This window comes from Prunus avium, chromosome 4 (assembly GCF_965620075.1).
Source record: "Prunus avium chromosome 4, drPruAviu1.hap1.1, whole genome shotgun sequence".
Taxonomy (NCBI): domain Eukaryota; kingdom Viridiplantae; phylum Streptophyta; class Magnoliopsida; order Rosales; family Rosaceae; genus Prunus; species Prunus avium.
In genome coordinates this window covers 34,465,881-34,481,438 of record NC_142287.1, presented here as the reverse complement: position 1 = coordinate 34,481,438, position 15,558 = coordinate 34,465,881, and the positions used below count along the sequence as shown (strand labels likewise).

At 35.6% G+C, this 15,558-nt stretch overlaps 2 protein-coding genes and 1 pseudogene across 2 annotated transcripts; all 3 read left to right on the top strand.

The window, feature by feature from the left end:
- The first annotated feature begins 2,069 nt into the window (after window positions 1-2,069).
- LOC110746379 (uncharacterized) lies at window positions 2,070-3,952 on the top strand. The gene is made up of 3 exons (XM_088251811.1): window positions 2,070-2,775; window positions 3,383-3,454; window positions 3,654-3,952. Exons 1-3 carry the CDS (start codon window positions 2,217-2,219, stop codon window positions 3,950-3,952), a joined length of 930 nt encoding a protein of 309 aa, XP_088107937.1. The 5' UTR covers window positions 2,070-2,216.
- Window positions 3,953-3,961: 9 nt separating this feature from the next.
- Window positions 3,962-5,593, top strand: LOC148295301 (uncharacterized; annotated as a pseudogene).
- LOC148295300 (putative LRR receptor-like serine/threonine-protein kinase At3g47570) lies at window positions 5,552-6,893 on the top strand. Its single transcript, XM_088251431.1, has 2 exons — window positions 5,552-6,235; window positions 6,354-6,893. Exons 1-2 carry the CDS (start codon window positions 5,872-5,874, stop codon window positions 6,758-6,760), a joined length of 771 nt encoding a protein of 256 aa, XP_088107557.1. The 5' UTR covers window positions 5,552-5,871; the 3' UTR covers window positions 6,761-6,893.
- Window positions 6,894-15,558: the final 8,665 nt, after the last annotated feature.

The window sequence follows — 15,558 nt, the reverse complement described above, 5'->3', positions numbered from 1 at the left end:
GAGACTAAAGGAAGGAACGTGGATGACAAGATGGTGCCTTATCTTGTGTCCATTGGCTTGTGTAGGTAATGGGATGAAGTAAGATAACACAAGGGAGAAAACAAGTTGAATAAGAGGAAGTGGCTGAAGCAGAAACAAATGTGTGGTTAATCTCAAGGTGGTCAAGTAGCTGGGTGCTATTGTGTTCAAGGGAGGTTAACTCACCAAGGGAGAACGTGAGGGAGAGCAATCAGTTCAAGTTAGGAGCTGAGTTGGGGTCTTGAGAGTCTAGACACCAAAAGGGGGAAACACCAAGGGTTGTGAGAGTGTTCACAAGTGCATCAAAGTGTTGAGCAAGGGGTGTGAGAGAAACGAGAGCTTGGAGAGAGAATAGAGTTCTAAGGGGGTTTTTCTGTGTAAAACCAAAGTTGTAACTTATTCTTTCATGAAGTGAATTTCTCAAGGGGATCACCAAGAGGATGTAGGCAATTGCTGAACCTCTATAAATTCTTGTGTCACTTTATGCTTGGTTGTTGTCTCAAGAGTGTGTGTGTGATTCATCCATCATTGTGTGTGTCACAAAGTCCATCAACAACAAGATCATTAGGGGAGTGAGTGAAAGTGTTTGTCCATTTTTCACAACACTTGCTACATTTCTTCTCCATTCAAGTGCACTTTGCCCTGCTCTGCTTGGTCAACTGGTCAACCACCAACCCACATTCATTGACCCAAAAAAAAGCTTCACTAACCCACCAACCCATACTCACAAACCATAATGACGAATGTGATTATGGGCACAATTAATGCGTACCAGTAGTATCCTTAATGTCTCCACCACAATTAATTAAGCGTGAGTGGGAAGGGAAGTGCAATTCTGATATAAGCATACATTTGACTATGTGACTCTTAATTGTGAGTGAGTGAGTCAGTGGTATTAGGTAATCTTTTCAGATCTTTTTTTTTTTGGATGAAATCTTTTCAGATCTTAACAAATAAGAAAATGAGAATTATTTTAATGGGCTGTTTCAGCAATTAGTTGATTCCTCATTTCATTTTGTGAGGCTAAGAGCATCTTCAAGAGTAGTAGCAAATAAAACTTTTTAAATTGAAGTTTATTGATGTATTGCCTCAAAGAGGCTTTCTGTTTATTGCGCAGCGCTGTGCAGCAAGTTGCGCCTGTTTGTTTTTAAAATTTCCTGGCCAAAACGAGCGTTTTGGACCAGGTTGAAATAAAAAATAAAAAAAAGGAAACGTGCACGGCGAAGAAACTAAACCAGGCTTCTTGGTTTTAGTTTCTGTTGAAAGTCTTTTATATTATATATTCTCTAACCAAAATCAATATGATGTAGTCTAAGTGGTTGATCAATATGCTGTTGACTACTTGTTTCTTTTTTCTTCTTCTCGTTTATTTTATAAAAAATTCTGTTAAATTAAATTATTATTTTTTCTTTTCTTATTTGCCTCCCTCTATAATCGTATGATCAATATATAGCAAACTCGAGAAGAAAGTGACTACGTGAACAACTCAAGGAAGAATCAGTTATGATTGTTTGTTTAATTGATAATTTGATATGCATTTTTTTTTTGGATTAATTGATCTTGATTTTGATTATATTAATTGATGATTTGATATGAATTTTGGTAGAGTAATTATTTAACTGACATGAATTTATATACTATATAAAGTTTATAAACAATGATCAATTAGTCTGTTAAACATTGCCGCTTCCCTGAAAAATTCATGGATCCGCCAGTACATATACGAATCATGATTGACGGAATATCACGAATCATGATTGACATGATGACGCGTGGGAATAGGCGCCCAATTGTCCATTCTTCCTTTCTTACAAGACTTCAAGTCTAAGTCTAAGTCGTTGCAATGAAAACAAACAGACAAATGGATTTAACACCGAAAACATACATTCCATATATATGAAAGCTCTTGAAAGGCCCTGTTGGTTGCACCGAGCCAAAACCCCCACTTCCAAGTAAGTTGCTTTCGTTAAATCTATTTGTCCATTCTTCCTTTCCTACAAGTCTAAGTCGTTGCATTTGGCTACTTGCGAATTTCTTCCACAAGGGTGCAATCATGTGCCCCACTCTTTGGCACCTTGTTCTGCCTTCATATATTGGCACTGCAACAAATTATTCAATGTTCTAAATCAGAAAGGAAAAAACAAACGAAAAACAATTTGAAGTTGGAAGGAACTTCTCTGTTTTCAGTGCTCGTGGTCATGGAGAGAAGTTGTTTCCTCTTGTCAATCACCTTCTTGCTGGTGCTGCAGCTGCAGTACAGTTCTATAGGCACAGTAGGTGCAACACAAACCAACATCACCACAGACCAGTCTGCTCTTCTTGCTCTGAAAGCCCATGTCACTAGTGACCCTCACAACATCTTGGTCAATTGGTCAACGACCACCTCCGTTTGCAATTGGGCTGGCGTTGTTTGTGGTGCTCGTCACCTCAGAGTAGCATCATTGAATCTCTCGTTTATGGATCTCACAGGCACCATTCCACCATACTTAGGCAACCTCTCATTTCTTGTTGAGCTGGACTTGAGAAACAACAGTTTTCATGATACCCTGCCCCATGAATTGTCTTATTTACGTCGCCTGAAGTTTATTGGCTTAAGATTCAATAATTTTATGGGGTCCATTCCATGGTGGTTTGGGTCCTTCCCCAAACTTCAAAGATTGGATTTGTATGGCAATCAGTTTTCAAGTACCATAACTTCGACTATCTTCAACTTATCTACATTGCAAGACATAAATCTAAGCTATAACAAACTATCAGGTACTTATGTGTCAACAAGGTATCTAGACTCTATTGTTGATCTATCATTATGTTTCAACATCTTGTTATTAATCTATAAGCCTAATATGTTTTTTTTTTTGAGAAAATTATGCTAATTTTTTCTTACTCGCAGGTCATCCAATACTCAAAAACTCTCACTTCGATTATGTATTTGGTTTTTGATTCTATAATGTTGTTGTTTGTTTTTATTTTTAGTTTTTATATACTCAAAGTTTTTACAAAACTTACACTTATGAAACTAGTGAGTACATGTTGTAGGCTAAAAATAGATGATAGATTATAAATAATCGGGAATATTTATGACCTTTTTCACATGGAGGCCCATTATAACATAATATTTTATAAATATAAAAAACACCCTTCAAATCTAATACTGTAGAAAAATTCCATATGTACCTTCAAGTGAAAAAATTGTAACATACTAATAAACCAATTAGAAAGTGACCAAGTGACTAGTTGAGAGTTCTTTTTTTTTTCCTCCAAAAATAGCCACCCTGATAGCTTTTCTATAAATTATGTAATGTGGTGTTTTTCTAATTTCATTTATTTACATGTATTCTAAGTCTTTGTTTGGCATACTTAACAGGTGCGATATCCAAAGAAATAGGGAACTTAACAATGTTGAAGAAGACATACCTTAACTCCAACAATTTCAATGGTATATATATTTGTTGCATTGCCTTGATATGATACAGTTATATATGACTCAGCTTTTGTTGCAATGCATTATATGTGCATAAAACATGAGTTTAGCATATAAATGTGCATATATTTTAATGATTTTTCAGAAATTCCAAAAGAGATCGGCTTTTTACATTAGCTGGAGACGTTGTATGTGCAACTTAATGTCCTAAAAGGCCATGTTCCGGTGGTTGTTTTCAACATGTCTTCTTTGACTACGTTAACTCTATATGGAAACAGCTTGAGTGGTGGTCTTCCAGACAATATATGCCAACATCTTCCTAGTCTTCAACGCTTGAGTTTGAGTCGCAACCAGTTTGATGGTCTACTTCCATCCAAATTATGGCAATGCAGAGAGCTTCTTAATCTTGGTTTGGAGGAAAACTATTTCAATGGAAGCATACCAAAGAATATTGGGAACTTAACAATTATGGAGGTGATATCCCTTGCCAACAACAATTTGACGGGTAATTGATATTTCATTATGTTGATCAAATTATGATTTATCTTTTTTATTTTGGTTGCATAATTTATCGTTATTTAACTATTTCATATTTTAGTAAATGAGGGAGATAGTTAATCATGAATATAACAATTTTTTTTGTGGTTGTTGTCAAAGTCGCTGGAAAATTCATTAGAATCGAATAGCAAGGTTTACAATCATGAATATAACATATTGACTTGCCTAATAAACGCTCTATCTAAGTCAATATGTTCAAATCTGAGGTTAACCAACAGAAGAAAAAAAGAAGTATAAGGACATGCAACCTCAAACGTGTTTTGTTTCAAAAGACAAATCTATTTAGGACTTTTATTTTATTTTTAGAGATTTCTGTTTGAAAATTGTTGTATTAATTAATATTATGATGTGACATTTTATACTAAAAGTCATGAACGATTAGATAGGGTTAGATTAGGTTACATAAATCCATATATACTGAAATTGTTGTAGATAGGATTGTGACATTGTGGCACTGGCAGGCACTATTCCATGGTCCTCAATATTCAATATCTCCACCCTCATAGAACTGTCGCTTTCTTTTAATCAGCTATCGGGTAGCCTCCAAGCAAACTTAGGTCTTGGGCTTCCAAACCTACAAGGCCTTTTTATAGGAGGCAATGACCTCAGCTGAGTAATCCCCAACCTCTCCAATGCTTCTATGCTCACGCGGCTTCAATTGGCGCTAAACTCATTTACAGGGTTTATTCCTAGCACGCTATGTGCCTTAACAAACCTTCAGTTGCTTAAGTTATTCAAGAATAATTTGACGATTGATACTTGCACTCTCTCTTGTTTGGCTAATCTTGGAAATTTGACAATATTATCCTTGACAGCTAATCCGTTAAATGCCAGACTTGATGATTCCTTTCGGAATTTCTCTACATCGTCGCTACAATATATTTATTTATACAATTGCAGCATGAGGGGTAACATTCCCATTGGTATTGGCAACTTGAGCAGCTTGATATACTTAAACCTGGGACACAATCAATTGAGTGGATCAATTCCAACTTCACTGACAAGACTAGGGAATCTCCAAGCTTTAGGCTTGAATGATAACAAGTTGAGAGGGTACATCCCATATCAACTATGTCAATTAGATAACCTAGCTTTCTTAGATTTGAGTAGTAATCAGCTCTATGGTTCTATACCTTCTTGCTTGGGAAATCTAACCGCATCTCTAAGATATCTATCATTGGCGTCCAATTCGTTGAGTTCCACAATACCATCTAACTTTTGGAGACTCGCCTATATCTTGCGTGTCGACTTATCATCCAATTATCTAATTGGACATCTCTCACAAGATATTGGAAACTTGAAGGTTGTGATAGAGGCAGATTTATCAAATAACAATTTATTTGGTACCTACCAAGCACTATTGGGGTTCTTCAGGGTTTGGTTAATCTATCCTTGGCAAATAATAATTTGGAAGGCCCTATTCCAAGTTCATTTGACGGGTTGCTAAGCCTGCAACTCTTGGATTTGTCCAGAAACAATTTGTCTGGAGTGATTCCCAAGTCTTTAGAAGCTCTGTTACTTCTCAAGTATATGGATTTGTCTTTCAACAGGCTCCAAGGAGAGCTAAATATATCGTCCCAGAGATCATATCAGTAATTCTCTTTGTGGCCTCTGTATCTATCTTTGTACTACGCAGGAAAAGGAATGTGGAAGTTGCAGGAGAGGCTACCTCGTTGCCTCAACTTCTTTGGAGAAGAGTTTCACATCTAGAACTTCTAAGGGGCACAAATGGATTTAATGAAAACAACCTACTTGGAAGTCGGGGTTTTGGTTCAGTATATAAAGGGACGCTTTTAGATGGAATAGATGTTGCAGTAAAGGTTTTCAGTTTACAGCTAGAAGGGGCTTTCAAGAGTTTTGATAGGGAATGTGAAATGCTAAGCAATATTCATCATAGAAACCTTATCAAAATCATCAGCTGTTGCAGTGAAATTGATTTCAAAGCCTTGGTACTCGAATACATGCCTAACGGGAGCCTCGAGAAGTGGTTGTACTCTCAAAATTCTTTGAATATCTTACAGAGGTTGAACATAATGATAGATGTTGCATCTGCACTGGAATACCTACACAATGGTTATTCAATACCTATTGTGCACTGCGATATGAAGCCAAGCAATATACTACTGGATGATGATATGGTTGCACATGTTGCTGATTTTGGAATTGCAAAACTTTTGGGTGGAGGAGATTCTATTACCCAAACCATGACTCTAGCCACTGTTGGGTATATGGCTCCAGGTGATGTACTTGCTAATTTAATATCTTTCAATTCTATACATGCTGTCCTTAATTATGCATAATATTCATTTAATATATATTCATACACATGAATATATAAGTATAATTCATAATGCAGAGTATGGATTGGAAGGAATGGTTTCAACAAGAGGGGATGTGTACAGTTTCGGAATTGTAGTGATGGAAACATTCACAAGAAGGAAGCCAACAGATGAGATGTTTGATGGGGAAATGAATATAAAGCAATGGATTGCAAACTCACTAGTGTTACCAGATGCAAAGATAGATGAAGTTGTGGATGCCAATTTGCTTGGGATTGGGACACAGCAGGAAGACGATGATCATGTGAGGAAGAGGGATTGCATATCAGCCATTATGAGATTAGCTCTTACCTGCTCTGCAGAATCACCAGAAGAGAGGATAAGTATGAAAGAAGCTGTAGCCACACTCAACAAAATCAAGACAAAGTTTTTCAAAGATGCTGCTGCGGGAAGAGGTGTGTTGTTAAACCTTCCTCTTGTTTAGCAACGCTTCAATTAATGGGTCCTATCCTATGACATGTATTTCATGCACTTTAATTTGATTCAATTTCAGTCTTTAATTTAGACAATGTAGAGGAAGGCATGCCGTTATATTTCGGACTGATTTTATGGTGGATTGTGTAGACTTATTATATAATATACTAGTCTTGGTAGTTGTTATGGTATCAGTATGACAGGAGGGTTTGTTCTGTTGTGTCACAGCTGCAACCACGATCTCTTGGGAGCTCCACTGCTGCTTTTGTCATGCCAAGAGGCAAAAAACGGCTGATTACGGCAGCCAGGCCTCCCACCCTACGGTCTACCCCTCTTGGGAGCTATTAGCCTAAAAGCTTGCACACGTGATAGATAAATATAGCCTAAGCCCAACAAAGGAAAATACTTAACTGAATTTGCGTAGACAAACCAATCCACCTACCCAACAAAGCCTAAGCTTCAAAAATGTCATTTTTCTTGTCAAAATATGCTTCTTAAAAGCATCACGAAGATGTCATTAGGGCTTCAATACTTATTAAAATTTTAGAAATTTAATAAGAAAATGTGTACAAAAGAATGCAGGCTATGCAAAAGTGAAGCGCATAACCAAGATATTATAATAATTGGAATTCTTGTTGAACCAAAAACTTAAATTTGAATAAAAACAACAATTAAACACCCAAACTAAGAATTTCAAATGAAACCCACTCGTTGGATGGCAGGCTTCAACAATATGAATATAAGAATTCAATCAAACACCTGAAACAAGAATATAAAAATGAACCCATAGCAACTCTAAGCAGTACTAAACCTTTTATTTCGAAGCATTTACAAAACATATTTTGGTGACAAATACAATAAATTTCAATATCTACATCAGAATAGCCAGCAAGTAGAATACTTAAATATAAAAACAAGATAATTAAATGTTGGTTCAAATTCAGATTCGTGATGATTTCCTGCATTTGACGAACTGGTCATAAAGAAATAGTGGACATTCTAGGCAATTGGCACCATGCATACCACATTTGTCAATGAGAACATATGATGATATATATATATCCTCCAGGCAACTTCAATGGAATATCCAACTTTTACTACCTTGTCAGATACTTCTTTACAAGCAAAAAGAATTAGTTCGAAAGCAAGCTTTATGATTCTACAAAAGTGAAGGAAATTGCATTGAAAAGGAAAAACTTCCAATTTTTAAGGCAATGAAATATGCTAAAAGAGTTGTGAGCATTGAATCAACTTTAGATGTAACATAATCATTCAACTTGGTAAAAACCAAAAGGTAAACTAAAAACCTATGTACCTGACCATCGTACCAACCAGTCTTCATCTATAAACAGAACGAAGAAGAGCAGAAAATTAATTACATGTTTAGGATGGTGAAACTTACAAGAAGTGCCAAATCTGCAAGTCCCTCTCCTCATATAATAATACCACCAAAGAATCACAGCACATCCTATCCCCTGAAAAAAAAATTCACAACACAATTAAACAAAGGAGATTCACAAACTTTCAAGACTATCAAGATCTGCTACTTTTTCTACCATCAATCTGTACAATGGGCTTAGGATGGTTGAAAATTTATCAAAACCGTGAACTAGATAGAATGAACCAACAACAAAATACCCATTTTTCTCAGAACCAATACAGAAAAATTAATCAGGAAACATATTTAAAGAAAAAACAAATTGGCGTTTAGGAATTGATACAAACCAAGGGCGAGAGGGTTACTGGAACGAAGAGGGAGAGAGGAGACAAACCAACCTAGATTCTGCAAAAATAAAAATAAAACTTGAAACCCAAATACGAAATAAGAAATTGAATTCTTGAAATAGATACTTACAAAGCAATCATACTTCTTCTTAGAGACAGAGACAGATAGATGAGAAGAGGGAGAGGGAGAGGTAGAGTAGAGAGTGGGTTTGGGTCTGGAAAAGAGATAAGGAGAGAGGAGGGGGGAAGTGGTTTCGATGAGGGAATGAGAGGGGTAGCGCGAAATTAGAATTTCACTGAAAAAAGAGCGCCAGTGAAAACAAAATAGGGAGGAGAAATCAATGCTATGACACACATGCCATGTCATAAAAATCAATGTCCAAGACTCTGCCACGTGTCAATCTAATATATTTCATATTATTTATCGATAATTTAATTTCTAAAATTCATAATAAATAAATTAAAAATTATAAAAATACACAGAAAATTCCTATGAATATCTTGTGATATTCCTATGTATTAGTGTGACGAGTAGGTATGTATTGTTTTGTTATTGTATTTTTCTCATGCAATTAATTATTTCTTTCTACTTCACAACTTATTTAAAAATCGTTCATAATTCAAACAATTCCCCAAAAAAATAGTGTCAGGATTGGTATGACACTTCCTTCGATTACATACTTCAAATTTCGATCCCGTCCTTATGTGATCAAATAAACAATAGCTTAGGGTTTACAAAGTGTGGTTATGTTTTCATTTGCATCATTCACATTAGGGATGCCCCCAAATTGTAATTTTAAAACAATTGTAAACCACTTTTTGGACTTGGGATACGAAGTATTGGTGCTAAGAAATACGTATATATTTTTTTGTGCGCACGGTGAGCCTAGTATCCCATCCACTTCCAGGTGTCAGCAAGGACCGCCACTTGGCATATAATCCAATTAACTATTTCTTTGTACTTCAAATTTGATTTAAAATGGTAGAGTTTATAGTTTAGGTTTTAGGGGTTAGGGTTTAGAGGTTTGGGGTTAAGGGTTTAGGGTTTGGGATTTAGGCATTAGGGGTATTATGGAATCAACTTTTTCATACAAGAGACTTTTCATATTATACATATATATAGGGTGAGGCATAGAGGAATTCTATTCACAATCGCTCAAAAGCGATTGTCCCATTACTTGTTAGACCCATGGAGGAATGCTATTTATATTAGTGATGAGCCCCTAATTCTAATTTTTACACTTTAAAATTGATTACCTTTTAGGGTTAATAATAATTCAAAAAGTGTTAGAAAAAAAATATTTCCTACAATAACTTTCTTTCCCGCTCATGCAAGGTTAGGAACGGCATTTGACCACCTACTTTTCACAACCCCATAAAACATAATTCAAAACTCCATTTCGAACGATCAAACTATGCTCACATTATCCATATAGTGAAGGACATTAAAGATATGCTGCTACTGTTGTTAGTTGTATCATTTCTCAATTTTAGCAATGAATTTCATGAAAATGTCAAAAGTGCTTTGGTTTTTTGGAAATATGAATATCATTTCCAGTTTTTACGTGCAATTTTGTAATCCTTTGTACGTAGCAACAATGTTTGTGCAACATTTCATATGCATGCATCCCATATTCACAACAACTGTCTCACAAGTCCTCATGATTGCCTTGGAACTGGTTACATGTGTATATTATTTCCCAATTTTATTATGCCTTTTGCCTTTTATGGATAAATAAGTTTAGGGATGTTTGAGTATAGTATTGCCCAGTATATTGTCATGTATTTTTTTTGGAATCAAGGTAAGTGTTTTATTTATAAAATATTGTCCACAATGTTTGAGTATAATATTGCCCAGTATAATGTCATGTACTGCCATCTTTTATGGTAACAATGGTTTCGCCTTTCTGCCATCTGTTTTTTTTTTTTTTTTGGTTGTTGTTGCTATCAAGGTAAGTTCTTTTTTGTTGCATACCTTGAAGTGTTTTCAACACATAGAACAACTCTTAGCTAGAAAACTATTTTCAAAAGATTTTAAACTACCAGAACAATGATGGAGTCCTACACAAATCTAATTTCGAATCCTAGATAAATCTAAAATAAGTGTCACCTAGTGCTTTCGCATTTCAAGGTTAAAGAACAGAAACACCTTCTTCACAGACGACCAAGGTTTACCAAACTTAGGGATTTGCCGTTCACCATTGTCACCGGACCCTTATTATGTTTCATGGTCTTCCTCTCTCCCATCATCCTGCATATCAGTCAAATCTATTGCAGCATATTTCTAAATAGAGACATATCAGTTATGCATCATAAGATAGTAATTGAACCAACTGAGCATCCATAATTATTATCGTCCATTCAATCATAATAGATAGCCAATGCTTCATAATAGATAGGTAATACATCATAACAGATACAACATGCATCAAAACAGATACCAAGTGAATCATAACAGATACCAACGGTATCATAACAGATAGCAAATTTATCAAAAGATATACCAAATGCATTATAGCAGATACCAAATGCATCACAACAGATACCAAGCGCATCATAGCAGATGCCAAATCACCCAAATCTAGAACATAGTATCTAGTATCATCGAGCCCAAATCTACCAACTTAGCACACCTGTTCTGCCGCTCCCGTAGCATATACAATCCCATATCCATGTTCTACACAAAGGTGTTTCCAAAATTCATGTTCTACACAAAGGTGTTTCCAAAATTAACTCAAACAATAATATATTAGCACAATCATCCAAAACCATATCAATCACTACAACAAAAATACTATATCACAACATGAATACAACAAAATCGCACTACTCGTGAAGGAATCTTCTACAAATTCTGTTAGATATATGGTATCCATTTTCTTCTTTCAGTATATTTTCATCATTTTCTTGTATTTTATTTTCATTTCCTTTAAAGTATTGGTATGTTCTTCTGTTCCTTTCGAACCTAAATACAATCTTTCTAGGAATTTCTCTATAATCTCTTTCTAATTTGTTTTAATCTATAATATTACTTACTTCTTATACTTTCTCTAATGTCTTCTCAGCAGCCAAACAAATATTAACTTTTGGTTGCTCTACAATCTGTATATCCATGAGATTTATGATTATAGATGAGGATGAAATGCTAACTGTTTTTCGAAAGAGGCTCTCTACCAATAACAGTTGAGGAAAAAAAACGAAGAAGAAATCCAAGAGCAAGTTGTGTATGAGTGTTATCAACACATTAACATACATTACTCAAACTATTTTCAACACATCAAGATACAGACATCATACCCATATCGATACTAGTCAGACTATTATCAACAAATTAAGACTACTCAGACTATTATGAACACATCAAGATACAAACATCATACCCATATCCTTCCAACTCAGACTATTACAAACGAAGACACAGACATCATACCCTACTCACACTATTATAAACACACCTAGAACCCCTAAAGAAATGGAATCCTCTGCTAAGAGAATATTTCAACCAATGGAATCGGTTTCTTAAGAATTCTCAATTACAATATATAAATTTAAATGAACATAATCATTTTTCTTTTCCTGTCAGAACACGAATATAATCCTAGGGTTCTAAAAAATTGATTTTGCTGCAGTTCACTTACCACGCCTGGGGAAGCTGATGATTCTTTGATATTAGAGGTCGATTAGGGAGCTGATGCCGGGACTGGAGCATTAATTTTGGACAAATCGTTCATGATTCTTGGATATCATAGGCAAACTCCGTTGTCCCTTCATGTGTTGATATCAGAGGCAACGATCATTAGGGAGAACTTGAGAAATGTTAAGAGATTTTGGGTGGTAGCTGGGTTGTAAGATTTTTGGGTTTCTCGATGAGCTTAAAAAATTAAGGCTTTTTATCACAAATGGTCGATGAGGTTTGCGAAATTATCATATTTCGTCCCTAATGTTTTTTTATGACACTAATGGTCCTTAAGGTTACCATCTACACATCAAATGGTCCCTGCCGTTAGCTTCTGTCAAAAATTTTGTTAAATTGCTAACGTGACATGTGTGTGGAGCCCACACATCCAATGATGTAAAGCCACGTGACTTTAAATAAAATAAATAAATATTTTAAATATTTTAAAACGTTGAATCCGAAAAAAAAAACAGGGGATGCGAGGAGGAAGGGAGAGGGAGAGGGAAAGGGAGAGAGAGAAAGAGAAGGAATGAAGAGGAGGGAGAGAGAGGCAAAAGGTGGGTCTGCCAGGAGGAAAAGGGCGCTGGCAGAGTGAGAGTTATTTTAGCAGGGAAGAAGGAGACTGTTTCCTTAAGTATCCAGCAGGCAACTGATGAAATAAAGAAATGATATTATTGGTGGTGGGTACGATTATGTGGGAGTAATAATAGGTAAGAGAATAAACTTGTTCTCTTGTGATACTCAAAAGACAGAAAATAATGGAAAGTTATTTTAGATAATGATGTTGTCCTGACTTGATTCAAAATGAAGAGAAAAGGGTGACTTTATATAATAGCCACTACCGACCTAGCACATTAAAAACACAACTAAAACCAAACATAGTTAATTCAACTAACTTCTACCACAATATTATTTTAACACACAACTACTAACAAACTGTCAACTATTTCAAAGTTACCAGCCGACTATTAATGAAGTCTAGATTACTTTAACAGCAGCGAGGTTTCGAACCGAGCTCCTAATAAGGGGTGTTCTTTTAGTTCCTGTCATCTGGGATGAAGTTAGGGCACCTCAAATAGAGAAGAAAGGCTTCGGTGCACCTTCAAAGGCAGCTGCGGCTCTTCCTTCCATTGGGGTAAGTTGCAGAGTCTCCCATCTATAGTTTGCTAGCAAGCATCATCCTTCTAGAACTAGGTGAATTTCCTAAACAAGCTTCAGATTTCAACAATTTACTTCATTCTTCACACAATCTAATGGCTCCATGGCAGGAAGATTTCGACAAACGAACTCAATCTATAACTGCAAAGTCAAAGTTAAAAGCTGAAATTCGGTTCGTGGCAGAGTGAGAGTGCAGGTTTTTTTTAAAAAAATTATTTTTTTATTTAAAGTTTTTAAATATTTTTATTTTATTTAAAGCCACGTGGCTTTATATCATTGGATGTGTGGGCTCCACACATGTGCCACGTCAGCAATTTAACAGAAAATTTGACGGAAGCTAACGGCAGGGACCACTTTGATGTGTAGATGGTAACCTTAAGGACCATTATAAAAAAATTATTTTTTTATTTAAAGTTTTTAAATATTTTTATTTTATTTAAAGCCACGTGGCTTTATATCATTGGATGTGTGGGCTCCACACATGTGCCACGTCAGCAATTTAACAGAAAATTTGACGGAAGCTAACGGCAGGGACCACTTTGATGTGTAGATGGTAACCTTAAGGACCATTAGTGTCACAAAAAAACATTAGGGACAAAAGGTGATAATTTCGCAAACCTCAGTGACCATTTGTAATAAAAAGTCAAAAATTAATTGAAGAAAGGAAGGAAGAAGCAAGAGGCTTCATTGGAAAAGGCGCACTCAGACTTGTGAGCTAAGAGGGAAGTGCAGCCTACCGATTTACATAGTGAGATTAACTTTTGCTTGTTGTACAGAATCACCAAAAGAGAGGATAAGTATGATGGAAGTTGTAGCCACACTCAACTAAATCAAGATGACGTTTATGAAGGATGTTGCTGCAGGAGGAGGTGTGTTGTTAAACCGTCCTCTTGCTCAGCACTTCAACTAATGGATCTTATGACTTAAATATAAGCTAAAGACATAGTGGGATTATTGGTGGTTGTGGTGGTGGCGGTGGCCACAATTTTTTCCTTGACTTAAATATTTAATGCTAAAGTTCAGCTAGGAATTGTTTTCATGTTTGTAAGGAGCTTCTTCAATAATAATTTCAAGTTAAAGGTTGATTAAGGACTTTTAATTTCACCCATCTATTAAATATGTGAGTGTGTTAGCTCGGCCTAAGACATCTGCAGCCAACAGATCAGATTAGAAATACAAGATTGATGAGAGAGACTTTGTCTAAAATGTGCCCAATGAGATGATCGGCAGCAAAAAATAGTCGGATGGAGATTTGGGATTCTCAAATATATTAATTTTCTTTTGATATATTTGTGAAATAAGCAAAAACAATACCCAAGGGAATATGACATTTTATTTTCTTTTTAGAGATTTCCGTGTAAATATTGTTGTATGAATTAATATTATGAGTGTTACATTTTATACTAAAAGTCATGAACGAGTACATAGGGTGGCTAGATTAGATTACATAAATCCATATATATTGAAATTGTTGTAGACTAATAATGCTAAGGCCACAAAGTTAAACAGGCAAGGATTGTGAAATTGTGGCAGACACTATATCAGATGGGATCTTTGATTTTCAAAATTTAGAGTTTTTTTGTAGTTCGATAATAATTTGAATGGCCTCATCCCATCGTCAATCTTCAATATCTCCACAATAGAGTAATGGAATTATATTTACAGCTAAACCCGCCAGAAATGTTTCCCAAACGAGCCCTAAGAGTAATAGAGCTATATTTGCACCTAAACCAACCTGAAATGTCTTCAGTTTGAATATAGGGGATGCACGCACGCATGCACTACTAAAGTTTCGCTTTGCAACCTCTTCCTTTATTACAAGCCAAGTCCTTGCTACATTTCTTCTCCATTCAAGTGCACTTTGCCCTGCTCCGCTTGGTCAACTGGTCAACCACCAATCCACATTCATTGACAAAAAAAAAAAGCTTCACTAACCCACCAACCCATACTCACAAACCATAATGACGAATGTGATTATGGGCACAATTAATGTGTACCAGTATCCTTAATGTCTCCACCACAATTAATTAAGCGTGAGTGGGAAGGGAAGTGCAATTCTGATATAAGCATACATTTGACCATGTGACTCTTAATTGTGAGTGAGTGAGTGAGTGGTATTAGGTAATCTTTTCAGACCTTAACAAATAAGAAAATGTGAATTATTTTAATGGGCTGTTTCAGCAACTAGTTATTCCTCTTTTCATTTTGTGAGGCTAAGAGCATCTTCAAGAGTAGTAGCAAATAAATTT